The sequence below is a fragment of the Lepidochelys kempii genome, chromosome 17, assembly GCF_965140265.1.
Source record: "Lepidochelys kempii isolate rLepKem1 chromosome 17, rLepKem1.hap2, whole genome shotgun sequence".
NCBI lineage: Eukaryota > Metazoa > Chordata > Testudines > Cheloniidae > Lepidochelys > Lepidochelys kempii.
This window is the reverse complement of record NC_133272.1, coordinates 17,627,730-17,645,315: the sequence shown is the minus strand read 5'-3', so window position 1 is coordinate 17,645,315 and position 17,586 is coordinate 17,627,730. Positions and strand designations below refer to the sequence as shown.

The following is a 17,586-nucleotide window of genomic DNA, read 5'->3' as shown; positions in this document are numbered from 1 at the left end:
CTGTTCCCATTGAAGCCAATGGGAGTTTTGCCATTGACTCCAGTCATAGCAGAGTTAGCTCAAACACTGACTGCTTTTGAAAACCTCACCCTAAAGACGCATGACTGTCACTCTTTGGTGACTGGACCACTGAGGGAATAAGCAAAGAGCTAGTGGAAATTCTTCATACAGAGAATTCTTGTAACTTCAGAGCTGAAGATCAATTATTCTAGTCTCTGTTCAGTGTTCTGTGGATTTGACAATCACTAGAGACAACCGATCCAGAGAAAGAAGTATCTAGCTGCCCTCCAATATATTTTTATGTACATACACACACTCAGACAGATTTGTTGTATAATCTATATACAGGAACACGCATACATGTATACAAATACCTCCTGCCCTCTGCGGTCTCAGGTAAAAGAGGAATGAATTGTTACTTACAGACACGGGAGTCTTCATTTCTGCATATTTGAATTTCCTCTGTTTGTAATAATCCCGTCGTGGGAGAAAGTGCAGCAGGAGCAGATCGCACACTACAGATGCCTTAAATCAGACAAAGCATGACACAAAAACCAAACCATGGTTAGGGCAGCACCTAAAGTATTAGATCCTCTAAACCAGGAATCTGCACCAATCTCCTGAGGCTATAACATTCATCCCAAAGTATCCCAAAGCACCTTGCAAACAGCAGTCACTTCATCCACTTTGGATGTAGAACATGGCAGCTGTTTAATAGTGCACAGTCCATGCTGCACCTTAGTTTAGGACTGAAATGATATATGCAGGATTCAAGCTAGGGGACTTAAGTAGGCAGAAAGCAAATACCAGTACTTAAACTGTAATTTGGCTAACAAATTAAGTTTAACACTCTTACTGTTCCAAAAGGTGCCATGCAGTCTTTAATGGCTACAAGAAGCCAGGATCCCAATGTGGTATCTCACCTCAAAGACAGAACCTCACCTCTGGAAACCATACTGGGGTATTGGTTTGGGGCATATGCAGAAGGACAACCTCTACCTATCAGCCAGAATATTTGCTCCAGCGTTTCTTTTGTAGGTCTCCCATGAAAATATTGACCAGGCCTGACTTTCCTTAGTTTGACTGGGTCCAGCAAGATGGCAGCCCAAGCTGATATGCAGACCATCTAACATCAGTCCCCATTGCACTGTGGTTTGTTCATATCTAGGGGATCTGGAGATAGATGAGCTCTACTGCAAGGAAATCTCTTTTCTATTTATTTTGCATTTTCCACATTTAAAAGGCCAGGTGGATGCCTACGTGGAGCTGGTATTTTGCTATAGCTCAGAGTCACTTTCACTTCAATGCCACATGCAAGCAGAATAATTTGCATATTCACATATAGGCTGAACATACCAATACTCACCACTCCAAATATACCAATTCCAGAGCCTATTGTGGTCATCGTTGGGATGATGTCAAATTTACCTGCCTGAATAAAATGAGAGAAAATAAGCAGGATCTCCTAATAAAGCAGAGGAATCCTTCACGGGGAAGGAATTAGTAGGGCTAGGGATGACCCTGCTTAGGAACCTTGCATGGCTACCACTATAAGAGTTCACTTCCTCTCACGAACAAGGTCAGCTCCCAGACTGCTACGCTGGGCATCACAACATGGGGAATAGATGGCCAGCCCTCTGTGGAGAAAGAGGTGGTTAGGGACTATTTAGAAAAGCTGGACGTGCACAAGTCCATGGGGCCGGACGAGTTGCATCCGAGAGTGCTAAAGGAACTGGCGGCTGTGATTGCAGAGCCATTGGCCGTTATCTTTGAAAACTCGTGGCGAATGGGAGAAGTCCCGGATGACTGGAAAAAGGCTAATGTAGTGCCAATCTTTAAAAAAGGGAAGAAGGAGGATCCTGGGAACTGCAGGCCAGTGAGCCTCACTTCAGTCCCCGGAAAAATCCTAGAGCAGGTCCTCAAAGAATCAATCCTGAAGCACTTACATGAGAGGAAAGTGATCAGGAACAGTCAGCATGGATTCACTAAGGGAAGGTCATGCCTGACTAATCTAATCGCCTTCTATGAGGAGATTACTGGTTCTGTGGATGAAGGGAAAGCAGTGGATGTATTGTATCTTGACTTTAGCAAAGCTTTTGACACGGTCTCCCACAGTATTCTTGTCAGCAAGTTAAAGAAGTATGGGCTGGATGAATGCACTATAAGGTGGGTAGAAAGTTGGCTAGATTGTCGGGCTCAACGGGTAGTGATCGATGGCTCCATGTCTAGTTGGCAGCCGGTGTCTAGTGGAGTGCCCCAGGGGTCAATCCTGGGGCCGGTTTTGTTCAATATCTTCATAAATGATCCTGGAGGATGGTGTGGATTGCACTCTCAGCAAATTTGCAGATGATACTAAACTGGGAGGAGTGGTAGATACGCTGGAGGGCAGGGATAGGATACAGAGGGACCTAGACAAATTGGAGGATTGGGCCAAAAGAAATCTGATGAGGTTCAATAAGGATAAATGCAGGGTCCTGCACTTAGGACGGAAGAACCCAATGCACCGCTACAGACTAGGGACCGAATGGCTAGGCAGCAGTTCTGCGGAAAAGGACCTAGGGGTGACAGTGGACGAGAAGCTGGATATGAGTCAGCAGTGTGCCCTTGTTGCCAAGAAGGCCAATGGCATTTTGGGATGTAGAAGTAGGGGCATAGCGAGCAGATCGAGGGACGTGATCGTCCCCCTCTATTCGACATTGGTGAGGCCTCATCTGGAGTACTGTGTCCAGTTTTGGGCCCCACACTACAAGAAGGATGTGGATAAATTGGAGAGAGTCCAGCGAAGGGCAACAAAAATGATTAGGGGTCTGGAACACATGACTTATGAGGAGAGGCTGAGGAAACTGGGATTGTTTAGTCTGCAGAAGAGAAGAATGAGGGGGGATTTGATAGCTGCTTTCAACTACCTGAGAGGTAGTTCCAGAGAGGATGGTTCTAGACTATTCTCAGTGTCCTCAGAAGAGGACAGGACAAGGAGCAATGGTCTCAAGTTGCAGTGGGGGAGGTTTAGGTTGGATATTAGGAAAAACTTTTTCACAAGGAGGGTGGTGAAACACTGGAATGCATTGCCTAGGGAGGTGGTGGAATCTCCTTCCTTAGAAGTTTTTAAGGTCAGGCTTGATAAAGCCCTGGCTGGGATGATTTAATTGGGGATGGGCCCTGCTTTTGAGCAGGGGGTTGGACTAGATGACCTCCTGAGGTCCCTTCCAACCCTGATATTCTATGATTCTATGAAAGGTATGCAGGAGCTGTGGATACCCTTCTAGAGAAGGAGACGGGGCATGTTAGATATGAAGCCATTAGTTTCTTTTTCTTTTGTGAACTGAATATTCCTGAAGACACTGGGATTTCTGTCCATGTTACTGGAGTTCTCTGTTTAGGCAAAGTACAGGATGGGCAGTCCCAATGAACACTTTTCCTTATGCTCCTCCCGCAATGGTCCTCAACTACTCATGTCTCCAAAGAGACCATTTTCTAGTGACAAGGGGCAAGTCCATCTCCACAGCCATGCTTGGTGTCTGTGCTGAGACTGCCAACCAGAGTTCCATCTGTACTAATGTAGGGGTTATTCTGGGATGTGGGCACCAGGAAAAGACGGAGACCATCAGCTCACAATGGTTACTTTCTGATTGACCAAACCATTAAACACCATCCTTAGAAAAATGGTTTGCAGTGCTCAATGGCCATTATGGAAAGTGTAAAGGGCTGGTGTAAATAGCTGTACAGAGAGAACCATTTGCAAAACCAGGAACTATGGTACATATTCCCGAGAGCCATCTACTGGCAGTTTATCTATTAACTTGCATCTAGAGAGAGCGCGCTCTGCAGCAGCAGGAAGTACCCAGGACTCCAGCAGAAATCATATCCGTCCCTACAAAGTTTACTGAAACAATTCAACCCCTCTACTTCAGTAAATGAACTTCAGGGAATATAGGAAAATGGCATACACACCATCCTGACTCTCATTTAACCTTCCTTCTGAGTCAGGATGGTGTGTATGCCATTTTCCTATATTCCCTGAAGTTCATTTACTGAAGGCCCTGAGATGCACTAGGTTCAGATACTGGGGTGGATTATATAACAACACATGACCTGGCAATGAAATTAAAAGAGAGGCTGATGAAAACTCTGTGAATTAAAATGAATTCACACAGGATGTTACCTTTCCATTCACCAGGATGTCAAACCGGATTCCAAACACCTTGTACAAAGTCCTGTAGTCAGTTCCATTATCTCTGTAGTATTTGGCATACCTTTCCAATCAGACAGATAATATGTTAAATGGCCTTTCATGGTCTTCAGAAAAGAAAAATAAAGCAAACTAATATAAACCACTGAGAAAATTGAGTAACTAGAATTTTTGTGACTAAATGGACAGAGGAAGTGACTTGGACTTGGGAGACTCTTGCCCTGCTGGGTGACCTAGGGCAAGTCACTTCCCTGCTCAGTGCCTCAGTTTCCCCATCTGGAAAGTGGGGCTAATAATAGTGACATCCTTTGTAAAGTGCTTTGAGGATAAGAGCTGAGGAAAAGTGCTAGATAACAGCTTGTTAGTTACTATAATTTTTATCCTGAAGCTGACCTCTACCAAATCAAAGTCAGTGAATGAACTGAAAGTATTCAACTGAAAATTTCACGATTGGCTAAGATGAGATGAGTTCATTTGCTCCTGTTTGAACATTTGTTGTTTAATGCTACTGGGTGTATTATGTTATTACAAGAAGAATAATTAAGTGTTACGGTGCACAGGGCTCTCATTTGTTACTATTCTGTAAATCTAAAGAAATTAATAACAAACAAATACAAAAAAATGGGTGGGTATTTCAATATCTATAGCTAGGCATGATGAGGCATTCGACTGAGAATCCTGTACCACTAATGGGTGAATGGATGTAGGGTGTGAATTTCTGTGATTACTGTGGTACCAGTTTAGAGGGTATCTGGCTGGTTTTAGGAAAGTTTGGCCTAACTCACAAATACCTTGTTCTTGACAATACGTGTAGTGAATATACTCATGCTTTTACTACATTTGGAACATATTAATAAGGTGGCCCACCAACTGCATGTTGTCATTTTTTGCAGCCCACCCAGCATCCAAGTTTGATGGAGGGGTGGGGGGGCCAAAATCATCAGCTAGCATACTTCCGCTTCTCCTCGCCCTACTGAGGAAGCACTGACCACTCTCAGCAGCACCTGCTGGCATGGCACTGTCAACTGAGGGGTTGGTAGGGTCAGAGAGCAGGCCTACTCTGCACTCACCCTGCACTCTCGGCTCCTGTCCCGGGGTTGGCCCTGCTCTTGGCATTGGAACCTGCCACAGAGGGTCACAGTGCCACTCAGGTTTGGCCTGGCTGCCAGCTGCCCCCTGCCCCAGTTATGAGGGAAGGGGAGCCGAGCCAAATTGTTAACCCCATGAACTAAGTCACTGTATCACTCACTCAAATTTGGCCCAGAGGGGCAGTAATGATACTGACTGCCTGTGTTTTGAGATCTAAGAATGCAAAGTGCTATATAAGAGCTACGTGTACTCTTAAGAGCAGTGCCACCTGTAACACTACACAACTGTAGTGACAATTATGGTATCTGCTAACTCATTTCAGCCAAGGAAATGCGTAGTGTTGTGATTATGAGGATGTTTTAATTTGGGGCATAATTGGTGACCCTGGGAGGATTTTGCAATGGCTCAGAGCTGGAAGTCTGGAGTGAGTGCCTGGGTGTGTGTGAAGAGAAAGAAAGGAAGGACAGCTGATTAAAGGGAGGTGAGGCATTTTCACTTCCTATTCTAAAACGAACGGCTGCACTTTGCACATGCAAGGGTGACATTTATTTTGGTAGTCAGGAGAATAATCCCTGCTTTTATAGAGTCTGTAATGTGCTTTGAGATCCTCCAGGATGAAAGAAACTATATACGAAGGCTGAACAGAAGATAATAGGGCCATCTTACCTGAAGTTGAAGCCTGGTGAAACGTTATTGTCATCGTTGTAAAGTCCGTGAAACTGGTAAACAGGTTTACAGTATGTCACTGGCCAGTCGAGGTCACAGTCCCAGTCTATGGTGATACCGACAACCCCGCCCTATGAGAGACACGAGAAAAGGACAGCAAATATCCATGTCGTCATCATGCAGAAATTTGTACTCAGGATGCTCTGCTGCATTCTGGTTTTGTTAGCTTTTTAATTTGCAAAGGGATGCTCTTTCCATCCCAATAAACTCACTCTCCACAGCTGGCTCCAAAGATGCTACCAAGGGACCAGAGATCAAGCCAGGATACATAGTCCTGCCAATTTATTTCCCTCTCTTCACCCAGGACTCTCAGCAACATAGGATTCCACCTTGCAATCATCTGGTTCTTTGTATGACACACTTGACATGCTAGCGTCATCCTCACTTACTAGTAGAGCTTCCAGAGCCTCTCCCACTATCATGCTGCTCCATTTGGAAAGAGCAGATCAAGAGCTTCAGTGGGAAGTCCTGATGTTGGATACAGGAGCCTGGTAATGCTGGCTGTGGTGACTGTTACTGTTTACATAGTATCACTGTAGTGCTCACGAGTTGCCTCCCCTTTGTTTGGCAACCTGTGTCTAGAAGCATGACCCTGAGCAGCTCTGACCCCTGCCACCAAGGCCTGGGGCTGCAGGGTTGACATCACAGCCCAAGCTGGTGGATAGAATGATTGCATCCTGTGTGCGTCTGTGAGAAAAGGGACTTTCATTTTGTGATTATTAGAGAGAGGCCTACGCCAAAAGCCTGCATCTGAAAATCCCTAAAATTCGCAGTACAGACTGGGCATGGACCCAAATTTTGCAGCTCATGCCCCTCTGTAGGGATGCTCCTTCTTGGATTAGAGACAGCTTAACTTGTAACCTCTTAAACAGACAGGTCTGGCCAATCAAGCTGAAAAGATTAATCTCTCAACCAGTTATAATGGGCTACCATTGGAAATACAATAACAAATTGTCTTCCATTTAAAAAGAATGGAAATAGGGAGGTACAGTATCTTCATGTATGGGCCTCATTTCTGCGCATACATAGATTCAGTGTTTTACTAGCTTTTTTAACTAGTTCAGTGGATCAATAGCTAGTACACAACTGCTGTGGGCTTAGAACGATCACTCATGAGGCTGGGCCTCTGATGGAGAGAACATATCAGATTCTTGTGGTTAGGAAGGAGAGGGCACAGATTAGATAGTGCTGGATTCAGGAGGTCATTTTCCATCTAATCAACTGAGCAGCATCAACACATCTCCATAGTAACACGTTTCACCTCTTCCTCTTCCCCGGTGTAAGATACTGACATGTAGATAGGTGGCTTGTGTGTGAACCATGAATGTGAACTTGTGGAGGTGGAGAGGGAAATGTTAACAAAAAGCAATAAGGAAGCAAAAAATCCTGAACCAAAGCAGTGATGAGCTCCTCAGTACAAATGCCAAACAGGATGAGAAGGGTGGAGACAGAAAAAAACCCTCTTTATTTGTTCTGAAACAAACAAACAGTGTAGCACCTCATGATCAGCAACGTGGCAAATACGCACAATCCTTGTTAACATAAGCACAAAATGCTCTGCCTTTCCTGACCTCTTTTTGCAGATTAGACTGTATTTCTCTGTAGTCTAAGGGTATGTCTGCACTTTGAGCTGGAGGAGACATGCCTGCTAGGTACATACTCAGGGCATCTAACTCCTCATGCTGCTCACACCACCATGGCTACATTCTACTTTTAGCATGCTAGCTCAGTCAGATCTGGCACGAGTATGTCTCCCTGAGCTGGAATTTGCTCCTCCAGCTTGAAGTGTAAACAAAGACACCCTGTTGACTCCTTATTTACCAAGTTTGGATTTTGCTGCAAACAAAATATATAAAGTGATTGGTCAGAACTATGGATCAAGGTATAGAGCTGTGCTAATGACTGATTTTTCACTTCAGTGGCCAAAAAAACAAAACCCATTTCAGGTCAACCTCCTATGTCCCCTCATTCTCATGACTGAAGCACACATCACTTGAAATCTGTGTACCTTAAGGGCCAGGGCATGAAAATTTTGTCCCGATTCCTTCACAATGTATCCCAGCTCAAACACAGGGCAAAAAGGATCTTTGTTTTTGTGGTAGGTGCATTTTTTCAGGTAGCTTGTGGTAATGCCCTCCACTAGGTTGCGTCTGTGAATAAAAAAGAACCTGTATGTCAACTGAATGAAATGTGATAGTCTATGATTAGTTATGGTATAAAAAGCCAGATTTTCAAATGAGCTCATTACTCATCACCCAGCAGCTGATGTCCAGAGTCTCATAAGAGTTCTGCACCCAACATGCCAGGTTCTTTTGAAAATCTGGACACTTGTCTCCATGCCTGAGTGGGTACTGAGCTCTTTCGAAAAGCTAGGCCATAGTGAACATCATGCTTTAAAATCAGCTACACGAGAGCAAAGAACGTACATTGTTTCACAAAACTTATAATTTAGAGACAGAAATAAGGATTGAGGCAAGGCTCAGAAATTTGTTTTCAAAGCAGTGGAAGAGAGGCTTATAGCTATAACCCATTAGGGACACAATAGATTTTATTCACTTTGATCCAGATTGTTTCTGTTGTTTGTTTATATTGCAGTAGTCCTTACAGGCCACAGTCAGGACAGGTCCATTGTTCTAGGTGCTGTACGAACACATACTAAGAGTTCCTGACCAAAAAGGCATAACGCACACTTACACTATTGTAAACCAGAGTAACTTCATTCAAGCCAGTTGGAGTTTCTCTGGATTTACACTAGTGTAACTGGTCCCATTTTGACTTTGTAACATGGTTTTGTCATGTAGAAATTAAGATAGTGAAGGCAAAATATAACAAAGGGATTTGTTTAGCTGGGTTCTGTGCATTTCACCTATTACCACTGTAGAATATCTTATTCTCTTTCTTCCCTCCTGGGAGCACAGTCTCTGGTGAACTGGCAATCCATGGCACTGAGTAATGGTGGCTGGACAGACTCTACTGAATACATGCTGCTTCAGAGAGCAGCCTGGATTAATGTCAGGTTACTGTGTATTTAACCTGATAAATAGTACAGGGACAGTACAAATCTATAGAAGGGAAATCTGTCATGCTCAGCACAAATGACTTTTGTTCATTTGTTCTGGATCAAATTTATAATCAGACCAGCAACAAATCCTCTTAGACTTGTTCCTTTGGTCAGAGAGACAGTTTACAGAGAGGCACTAGGAAATTATTTCCTAAGTCAATTACTGTAATAGAAGCAGAAATCGTAATGATGTGAAGGGCCTTTGACAATTTCTATACAATCTAGGTTCTCCTGGTGCTTTAGCGGCTCCCATTGTAGTACTTCATTTTATATTTCTGCCTTCAGAAGAATAAAAAGACAGAGAAAGAGGAGATGTGTGTGCACCATGACAACTGAGATCTCTGGTAAATTTCATTGCAATTTCTGCTTCTCTGATTTAAAGACTGAAATTAGACACCGTTTACAGCTCAATGCTAGCACCAAGGCAGCAGGTTTTACATAGCTGAAGTGTTCCTTATAATACTACCTAGTTTCTATGCAAGCATTTTTCATCAGTAGATCTCAGTGCTTTACAAAGGAGGTCAGTATGATTACCCCCATTTTACAGATGAGTAAACTGAGGCATATAGAGGGGAAAGTGACTTGTCCAAGGTCAGTGGCACAGCTGGGAATAGAACTAGGTTGCCTGAGTCCCAATCCAGTGCTCTAGCCACTAGGGGTATGGCTATACTGCAACTGGATGCGTGCTTCCCAGTCTGGATAGCAGTGTGGACGTTGCTGCAGAGGCTCAGGCTAGCCACCCAATCGCCTGTGTCTGAGCTCAGGTGGCCTAACTTTATAATGCATGGTTTACTGTAGCTGGGAGTGAGTCTCTGCCAGTGCAGCAACGTCTACATTGCTATTTATAGTGTGCTAGTGTAACACCGACAGACCCTGGTCGTCAGCAGGCGGGATCAAACATGCGGCCTCTGGAACTTAGTGCATGAGCCTCTACTGCATAAGCTAAAAGCCAACTGGCTCTTAGCTAAGGCCGTAGAACAGACTAATTTTAACTCTCTCTCCCTAAGTGGTCCTAGTGCCACGAGATGGCACAGAACACCACACCCAGAAGGTGTGTGGGTTACACTAGTGTGAATCTGTCTGCCTATGCTGAGGCTCGCTCCCAGCTACACTAAACCGCATGTTATAAAGTGAGGCCCTGCTCTTGCAAATAAGTTAATGACTTTACTCACATGAGTGGTCTTGTTTGGAGGGTCAGGGCTTTCGTCCCCATTTTGGTTTGTGACTCATTTAAGGACCAGTCCTGATTCCTACTAACTGATTTGTTATTGAATGCTGCAGTCAACCAAATACTGGACTCAGGGACAAAAGATGGTGTTTTCTGCACCAAATGAGCCAAAAGCTATACATACAATACTACATCACTCTACATAGTGGCAGGGATCCAACTCATGAGCGATCAGAAAAAAAAAGATTTGACATTTGATCTCTTAAAAAAAAAAACCCCAAACATTTACTCACCTGGAGACTTTAAATGTGGGGAAGCTGATGCTGTTCTTAATAAATAAGGTAAATTTTTCAGCTTCTAAGAGCAACGGGGGGCTGAAAAATACACGTGTTAACAAGTGCTTGTCTTTCAATTAGCCAACATCTAAAATAATTATAATAAAGGGAAGAAAAATAGATGCAAAGAAATTATATGGGATAGCATCCAAACAATCACATTCAGGACCCAATGAGAGATTTGGTCTGGTCCTTGCACTTTCTAGGTAAAAAGATGAATTCCAAAGTATCCTAGGTAGAAGCACTATAGAGAAGGGGAAATATTTGCTATGCAGACAAGCCTTTTCTTGGGCCTGATGAAGGAGCTTCCTTTCATTATATGCTGTGTTGACTTTACTGTGGAGAAGCAATAATGCAGAACCCCAATGTCCCCTGCTCATCCCCACCCACTAACCAACTGGCTGATGCAGAGACTAGGCTTTGGTTTTGCAGCTGGCTACTGTACCGCACCTGACGTTTTACAGTTAGAACAGAGAAATTTGAATGATTTTTCTGCTGAACATGTTGGCCAAATTCTGAAGCCTTTATCCTCAATCAAAACTCCCACTAAAGGCAACAAGCTCAAATCCACGGCTCATGAGAGGCTCTCACTTCCCATGATGGGAGCTCTTTACTTTCTATGGTAAAATCCTGGACAGCCTCAGAAAGGGGCAGGGAGCTTTCTGACCCATACCCAGGACTCCAAGGATCCTGGCTTTTCATGCCCTCAATGCTGGGGAAGAGAGGAGGCTACTAAAACCCTGACACAACAATACACCCCAAAGTCTGGAAGAACCCGTAGAGGGAGGAGAGAGGGGATTGTGGTGATGGGCTGGTCAGAGCATCCATAGCATGATCTAGTGGCTGGGATGACTGAGAGGGACCCCAGAGGCATTATTGTTGCCCATCCCTTGAATGCATGCAGGGTGTGTGTCTGATAGGCTCCTGCTTCTCCCCAGCTCTGGTGACTCAGCGAAGTGGGAAAAGCACCATGAAGATTACTCAGCTACCTCACTGGGTTGGAGCAACCCTCCGCCAATGAGGGATGTAAGGGGGAAAAATTCATTTCCCTTCTGCTAAGGTCTGTTCAATCAAGAAGCCATTTGCAGTGCACAAGGGCAACTTTTTTGAACCTACTAACTTATGAAAAATGCTACGTGTTCATATGTACCCTGGAGATGGTGCTCTATTAGCTAGATGCATTTCCTGTGTAATGCAGTCTGTCCTCTCCTTAAGGGTAGTTGTGGCATGGGTCCAGCCAGCTGTGTTCCAAGGCTTGGCCCCTTCAAGGACAGACATTCTGGGACTTGTAGGTCTTCTAAAGATCACAGGACCAAACAGAGAGTAAGTCCTGCTGGAGATTGGGGGTCAGGTTAAATGACAGCTATGTGACAGGCTACAGTATATAAGGCAAATCTGTGGCTCAGGAGAAAGACCAGCAGGAGGTTCTTCATGGTGAGCTAGAGCAGGGGTTCTCAATGTTTTTCCCTCCCCCCACCCCACCCCCAACATATTATAAAAACGCCATGGCCCACCTGTGCCACAACTGTTTTTCTGTGTGTAAAAGTCAGGGCCAACATTAGGGGGCAGCAAGCAGGGCAATTGCCCAAGGCCCCACGCCACAGGGAGCCCTATGACACTAAGTTGCTCAGGCTTTGTCTTCAGCCCTGGGTAGCAGGACTTCAGCTTTCCGCCCTGCCCAGTGAGTATAATGTTGGCCCTGCTCGGTGGACCTCCTGAAACCTGCTCACAGCCCCTGTCATAAATCTAAAGCGAAGGGTAACCACCTTTCTGTATACAGTGCTATATAATCCCTCCTGGCCAGAGGCAACATCCTGTTACCTGTAGAGGGTTAAGAAGCTCAGCTAACCTGGCTGGCACCTGACCCAAAGGACCAATAAGGGGACAAAATACTTTCAAATCTTGGGGGAGGGGGAAGGCTTTTGTTGTGCTCTTTGTTTATGTGGTTGTTCTCTCTTGGGACTGAGAGAGGCCAACCCATCCTAATCCAAGTCTCCAATATTGCAACAAGTATAGGTAAACCAGGCAAGGTGGGTTAGTTTTATCTTTTGTTTTATGTGAATTTTCCCTGTGTTAAGAGGGAGGTTTATTCCTGTTTTCTGTAACTTTAAGGTTTTGCCCAGAGGGGGATCCTCTGTGTTTTGAATCTGAATACCCTATAAAGTATTTTCCATCCTGATTTTACAGAGATGATTTTTACCTTTCTTTCTTAACCCTTCTTTTAAGAACCTGACTGATTTTTCCATTGCCCCAAGATCCAGGGGTTTGGGTCTTTGATGATTTTGTAACCAGTTGGTTCGGATATTATTCTCAAGCCTCCCCAGAAAACGGGGTGTGTAGGGCTTGGGGGGATATTTTTGGGGGGAAGACTGTCTCCAAGTAGTCTCTTTCCCTGTTCTTTGTTTAAAACGCTTGGTGGTGGCAGCATACTGTTCAAGGATAAGGCCAAGTTTGTACCTTGGGGAAGTTTTTAACCTAAGCTGGTAAGAATAAGCTTAGGGGGTCTTTCATGCGGGTCCCCACATCTGTACCCTAGAGTTCAGAGTGGGGAAGGAACCCTGACAGCCCCCCAGGTGGCCTTGGACCCTTGGTTGAGAACTGCTGGGCTAGAGAATGCTGGGGAGCAGACAGTGGGGCGGAGTTGAGGAGGTAAGATTTAGAAGAAGCTGGGAAGGGTACACAGAGGAAGGAAGAGGCTTGGGCAATACATTAGTAGTGGGCTATATTGAGGTTGTTGGGGAGGGAGCCCCTTGATAAACAGGGTAAGGATTCTGAGCCTCGGAGAAGATCTGCAGCACTACTTGACCCTGGGAGAATTGCTGGAAGCCTATCTTTGTTTGGAACTTTGGCTTACCCTGAAAGGGGAAGGACCTTTGCTGTAGTGCCTGGAAGACTATGTGATGGATTTGGAGCGTCTCTGTAATTTATGAATACGGTATATTGAGATGGTTATTGGGATGTTTACTGTATGACTATATTGGTTTAGATTACTAGGTGGCTGTCAGGAAAAACAAGCAGGAAGGGAAAGGCTCCAGTTAAGCCACTTCTCAGCAAACTCTCGAGAATTAAGAGATGATGCCAAGATAGGAAAAGGCCAGGGAATGCAGGTGATTGAAAGAACTGTGGCAGGTTTAAAAAGGAACATTCTCTCAAGAGAGGGGAGAAGTGGTTCAAGGGGACTGATGCATGACACCTCGCTTGGTGTGTCTGGAGATGTTATGCCTGCCAATACTCAGGGGATGGGAAGCCTTTAGCTAAGAGAGACAGTTGTTTTAAAATCCTTTTTCACTAAGTGCTTTGTTCCCACTGTTTAAAATACTACTTTTGTTTCAGGAAAGCTGTCTGATCTCTGTAAACCATTGATCACAGACTCCTGCAGGGAAGAACAACAGGTACCTGAGTTCATTTGTACCTGCTGGATAGAAATGGTTGATCCACAGGGTGCTGTAGCCCAGGGATGGGCTAAATGTGGAAGAATTGTGATAAAGACAAAAGACCTCAAATGGTGCACTCAGAGAAACGTGGAAGAGGACAGACTTACAGCTAGCCCAGTAACCATGACAGCCCCAACCACTCAAATACACCAGAATCCAAAAGGGAAGACTATGACTCCCAGCTTGAGGATGGGGAAACAGAGGCGGTGAAGGCACCTGCTGCTGGATCAGGTAAGCTGCTCTGGCATGTACATTATAGAGCACTTCTGCAAGATACTCCACAGTATTTCCCAGCCATACACACGTGTGAGTGTGTGATGAAAGTTCCTTGGTTGCTGATAAGGGGTGTGACAAATGTGAGATCTGGGAAATCTAAGAAGTTCAATAAAGCTTAAGGACTGAAGGGACCACCAGATCAACTAGTCTAACCCCCTGTACATCACAGGCCACCAACACCACCCAGCACCCGCACACTAAACCCAACAATCAATAGTATTGAAATGTACTAGGCAGGCATGGACTTTTGGGACATAAGTGTTACGTTGATTTCCTGGGGAATGATTAATGCAAATTCTACAACCCCAGTTATTCAGCCTTTTGAAGGTGTGCCCTGAGGAGAGGGCCATTGATTAGTGATTGCCTGGTCCAGGATACCGGAGAGCAAAGGCCTGTGCTGTATAAAGACGCAGCTGAATTGTCCATTGGAAGGTCTAGTTCCTGACTGAAAAATTGACATGAACTTGTAACTAAGGGGGCAAACCCAGTTGTGGGGTTTGAAAGATTGACAAGTATTCTAGGCTGGCGTTGGGGGTGACTTCTGGGAAGTTTTTAGCATGCATGTAGGTTCTTTTAATGTTTTTTTATGTGTCTTCTCTGTAATGCTTTTCCCCTAAGCATACACGTGCTTGCTTAGAAACAGCTGTGTGGTAACTTGTAATGGCTGGCAGTATGCTGTTCGGAGCTCTTGGAGACAGAAAGCAGTGTACGGGGGCTGGCCTTTAGGTAGACTGGCTTGTCAGGGATATCGGACTGGCTGGCAGGGGTTGTGCAGCATTAAGAACCCATTCTGAAGGAAGAGTGATGGGTCTCCGCCCAAGAGAGGTGACAATTGGGAGCCAGAAGCCTTAAGTGGGTGCCCTCGTGGGACCATGGAGGGTGAATATAAGTGCAGTTACCCTGAAACTGCAACACATGGCACCTGACACCCCACCCCACCACCAAGGATGTACTTACTGCTCTGCAAAACTGTGGCCATGTTCCAAGGTCATGGAGCAGCAGGGTCAGCATTTGGCCCCATTAGAGTTTTGCCTGAGTAGGGGCTTCAGGATTTGGCTCATGAGCAGCAGTAGTTAGGCAGTGGTCTTTTTCCAGTGCAATCCTAAGCTTACTTGCAATACCCCTCACAACCAAGAAGGGAAATCTGACTGAAAATAGGACCATTTCTTACTCAGGAATCTGACCGTCCTCTTCTACAGGGCACCAGCCAAAAATCTCACAGGTCTGGACATCACTGTTGAAATCTACACACTTCCCAGTCATGATACCTGAAGAAAACAGTGTTTAAAGTTCACACTTGCAGTTGAATTATGGGACTGTCCAACAGTTGTAGATGCTCCCTGTCAAATCTCACATTATTGAGACAAAGGGCAGCCTTGTGCTCATAGGACTTGGAAGACTTTGTTCAAATCACAGCTCTGCTATGGACTCCCTGTGTGACCTTGAACAAGTCACATAGTCTCTTTGTGTCTCGGTTCCCCATCTGTGAAATGGTGATAACTATCCTTCCTTTGTTTCTTTTGTCTGTTTGGTTTGTAAGCTTTTTGGGAAACAGACTGTCTCTTACACTGTGTGTTTCCAGTACACTCCACAATGGGGCCCTGATCTTGCTTGGGAGTAAACAGTAACTCTAATAAATAAATAAATTATTATAATAGGCCCGGTGGCAAATATCACACACACCACTAGAAAGGCAATAATGCTGAAGCAAACTGTCTATGAGGCTTTGCAATTGGTCTGTGGTTAACTCACTCAGTTTTAAAACTTTGGGGGACAATAACACTATCTGCATATGTGGGTCAGATTCACCCCTGTGCAGAGTGTCAGTACAAGGTCTATGCAATGCTTTAAACCAGCAAAATAGGTCTTGTGCTGGCCTTCTGCACGGGGTAAATTTCACCTGGCAGACTGGGGCTAAGGGAGTTGGGTATGGCCAAAGAAAGTGAGTCCATGGCAAAGCCACAAACAGATGCTAGGAGTTCTGACTCCCCCGGACCACTCCAGCAAATAGTTCACTTTGATTGTTAGGAAGCAGTAAGACTTTGAGGATCAGAAGATCCTGTTCCTTCTGAGTCTAGATAGTTGCTCAGTTTTTAGCAGCACCTGTTGTCACAGATCTAGTTGAGTGGTTTCTCCTAGACGCTCACCACACCGTTCTGAGGGACCCACCGCTGAATCCTGTGAGCTGAAAAGCTCCAAAGTCTGAACAGAGTCCAGGCTTTGTCTCTGGCTTGGGGTCTCTAGGTACACTCGTGGGGGGTAGGGGTGAGACAGAGGATCTGCTTGAGACCCCATAGTCCAACTTCCTGGCCCAGAAACTAATATTGACCCTTCAGACCTACCATCCTTAACCACACCTTTTCCCAAAACTCCAGCTGTGTGGATGCTCTGGGTTCACAGGTTAACTTTTCAAGGGCACGTGACAGGTGTAGCACATACAACACAGACAGACTCTCTGCAAGATTATAATACACTACTGTGCTTTACATTTAATAGCATGAGAAATGCCCAGATCTATACAAAAACAATAAAACCTACAGGCATTTCCCTGCCTCCGTTTCCTCACCACTCCAGAGTATTCTTTCAGCTGGGATAAGAGTACTCTGGAGGTATCCAGGTCTCTCTCCTGCTGTGCATTGTTTGTCTTCACCTCTTTGCCACGTCAGCGTTCTGTTTTCTGATGTTGGTTGATCCTGCTGCTAAACCACCACCACTACTCCCCTCCCCCATGAGAGGGTGCCCGTCTCCTCCCCTTTCCTGCCTAAAACTTCCTGTGTGGCTTTCTCTGGATATCTCAGTGTATCTTTCCCGTATTCACTCAACTTCTGTGGTTGTTAAAGACTAGCATGAACACCTGCATTTTTTGTCCTGCATTTGGGGATTTTGTGCTCTCCCACCCCTTCTGCAGAAGGGTAGGAGAAAGCCCAAGCCCAGAAGAACCAGTTAACTTCCCAAGGTACTTCCATCTGAATGGTCAGTGGTTGTGTTTAATGACCCCCGTCATCCCTGGGAAGGATATAGCCCTTGTCAGCAAGGATGGGGTCCATGTACACACAGACGTATTCAATAATACTTTGAAGTTGTCACTATGAAAATTGCTGTATCAGCCAGAATTCAGATGTTGTACAGACAGTGTCCCCATATCTCTCCCCTACAAGTTTCCGACTTTGCCCCAGTAACTTTTAAAAATGCACAGCCTGTAGCTATGGAACAGTGACCCCCAAAAGTAACCAGTTAATGGTTGCTCTCTGGTAGATTCTGATCACTCCAGCATGGAATATGGGAGTTGTCTGGAGAGACCTTACTAG

The 17,586-nt window shown here is 45.0% G+C and overlaps 1 protein-coding gene and 1 long non-coding RNA gene across 3 annotated transcripts in view; one reads left to right on the top strand and one right to left on the bottom strand.

The window, feature by feature from the left end:
- Positions 1-17,586, top strand: part of LOC140899771 (uncharacterized) — a 137,437-nt gene that overhangs the window by 21,063 nt on the left and 98,788 nt on the right. For both annotated transcript variants that reach the window (XR_012155443.1, XR_012155442.1), the window contains exon 2: positions 13,902-14,233. This is a non-coding gene — a long non-coding RNA (uncharacterized lncRNA). The remainder of the gene's footprint in view (positions 1-13,901; positions 14,234-17,586) is intronic.
- Positions 1-17,586, bottom strand: part of P2RX1 (purinergic receptor P2X 1) — a 38,176-nt gene that overhangs the window by 6,877 nt on the left and 13,713 nt on the right. The window contains exons 5-11 of the mRNA XM_073315811.1: positions 15,450-15,546; positions 10,527-10,607; positions 8,013-8,154; positions 5,945-6,075; positions 4,163-4,253; positions 1,367-1,432; positions 424-525 (exon numbers count right to left, since the gene is read on the bottom strand). Of these exons, the coding sequence (XP_073171912.1) occupies positions 424-525; positions 1,367-1,432; positions 4,163-4,253; positions 5,945-6,075; positions 8,013-8,154; positions 10,527-10,607; positions 15,450-15,546 (710 nt within the window). The remainder of the gene's footprint in view (positions 1-423; positions 526-1,366; positions 1,433-4,162; positions 4,254-5,944; positions 6,076-8,012; positions 8,155-10,526; positions 10,608-15,449; positions 15,547-17,586) is intronic.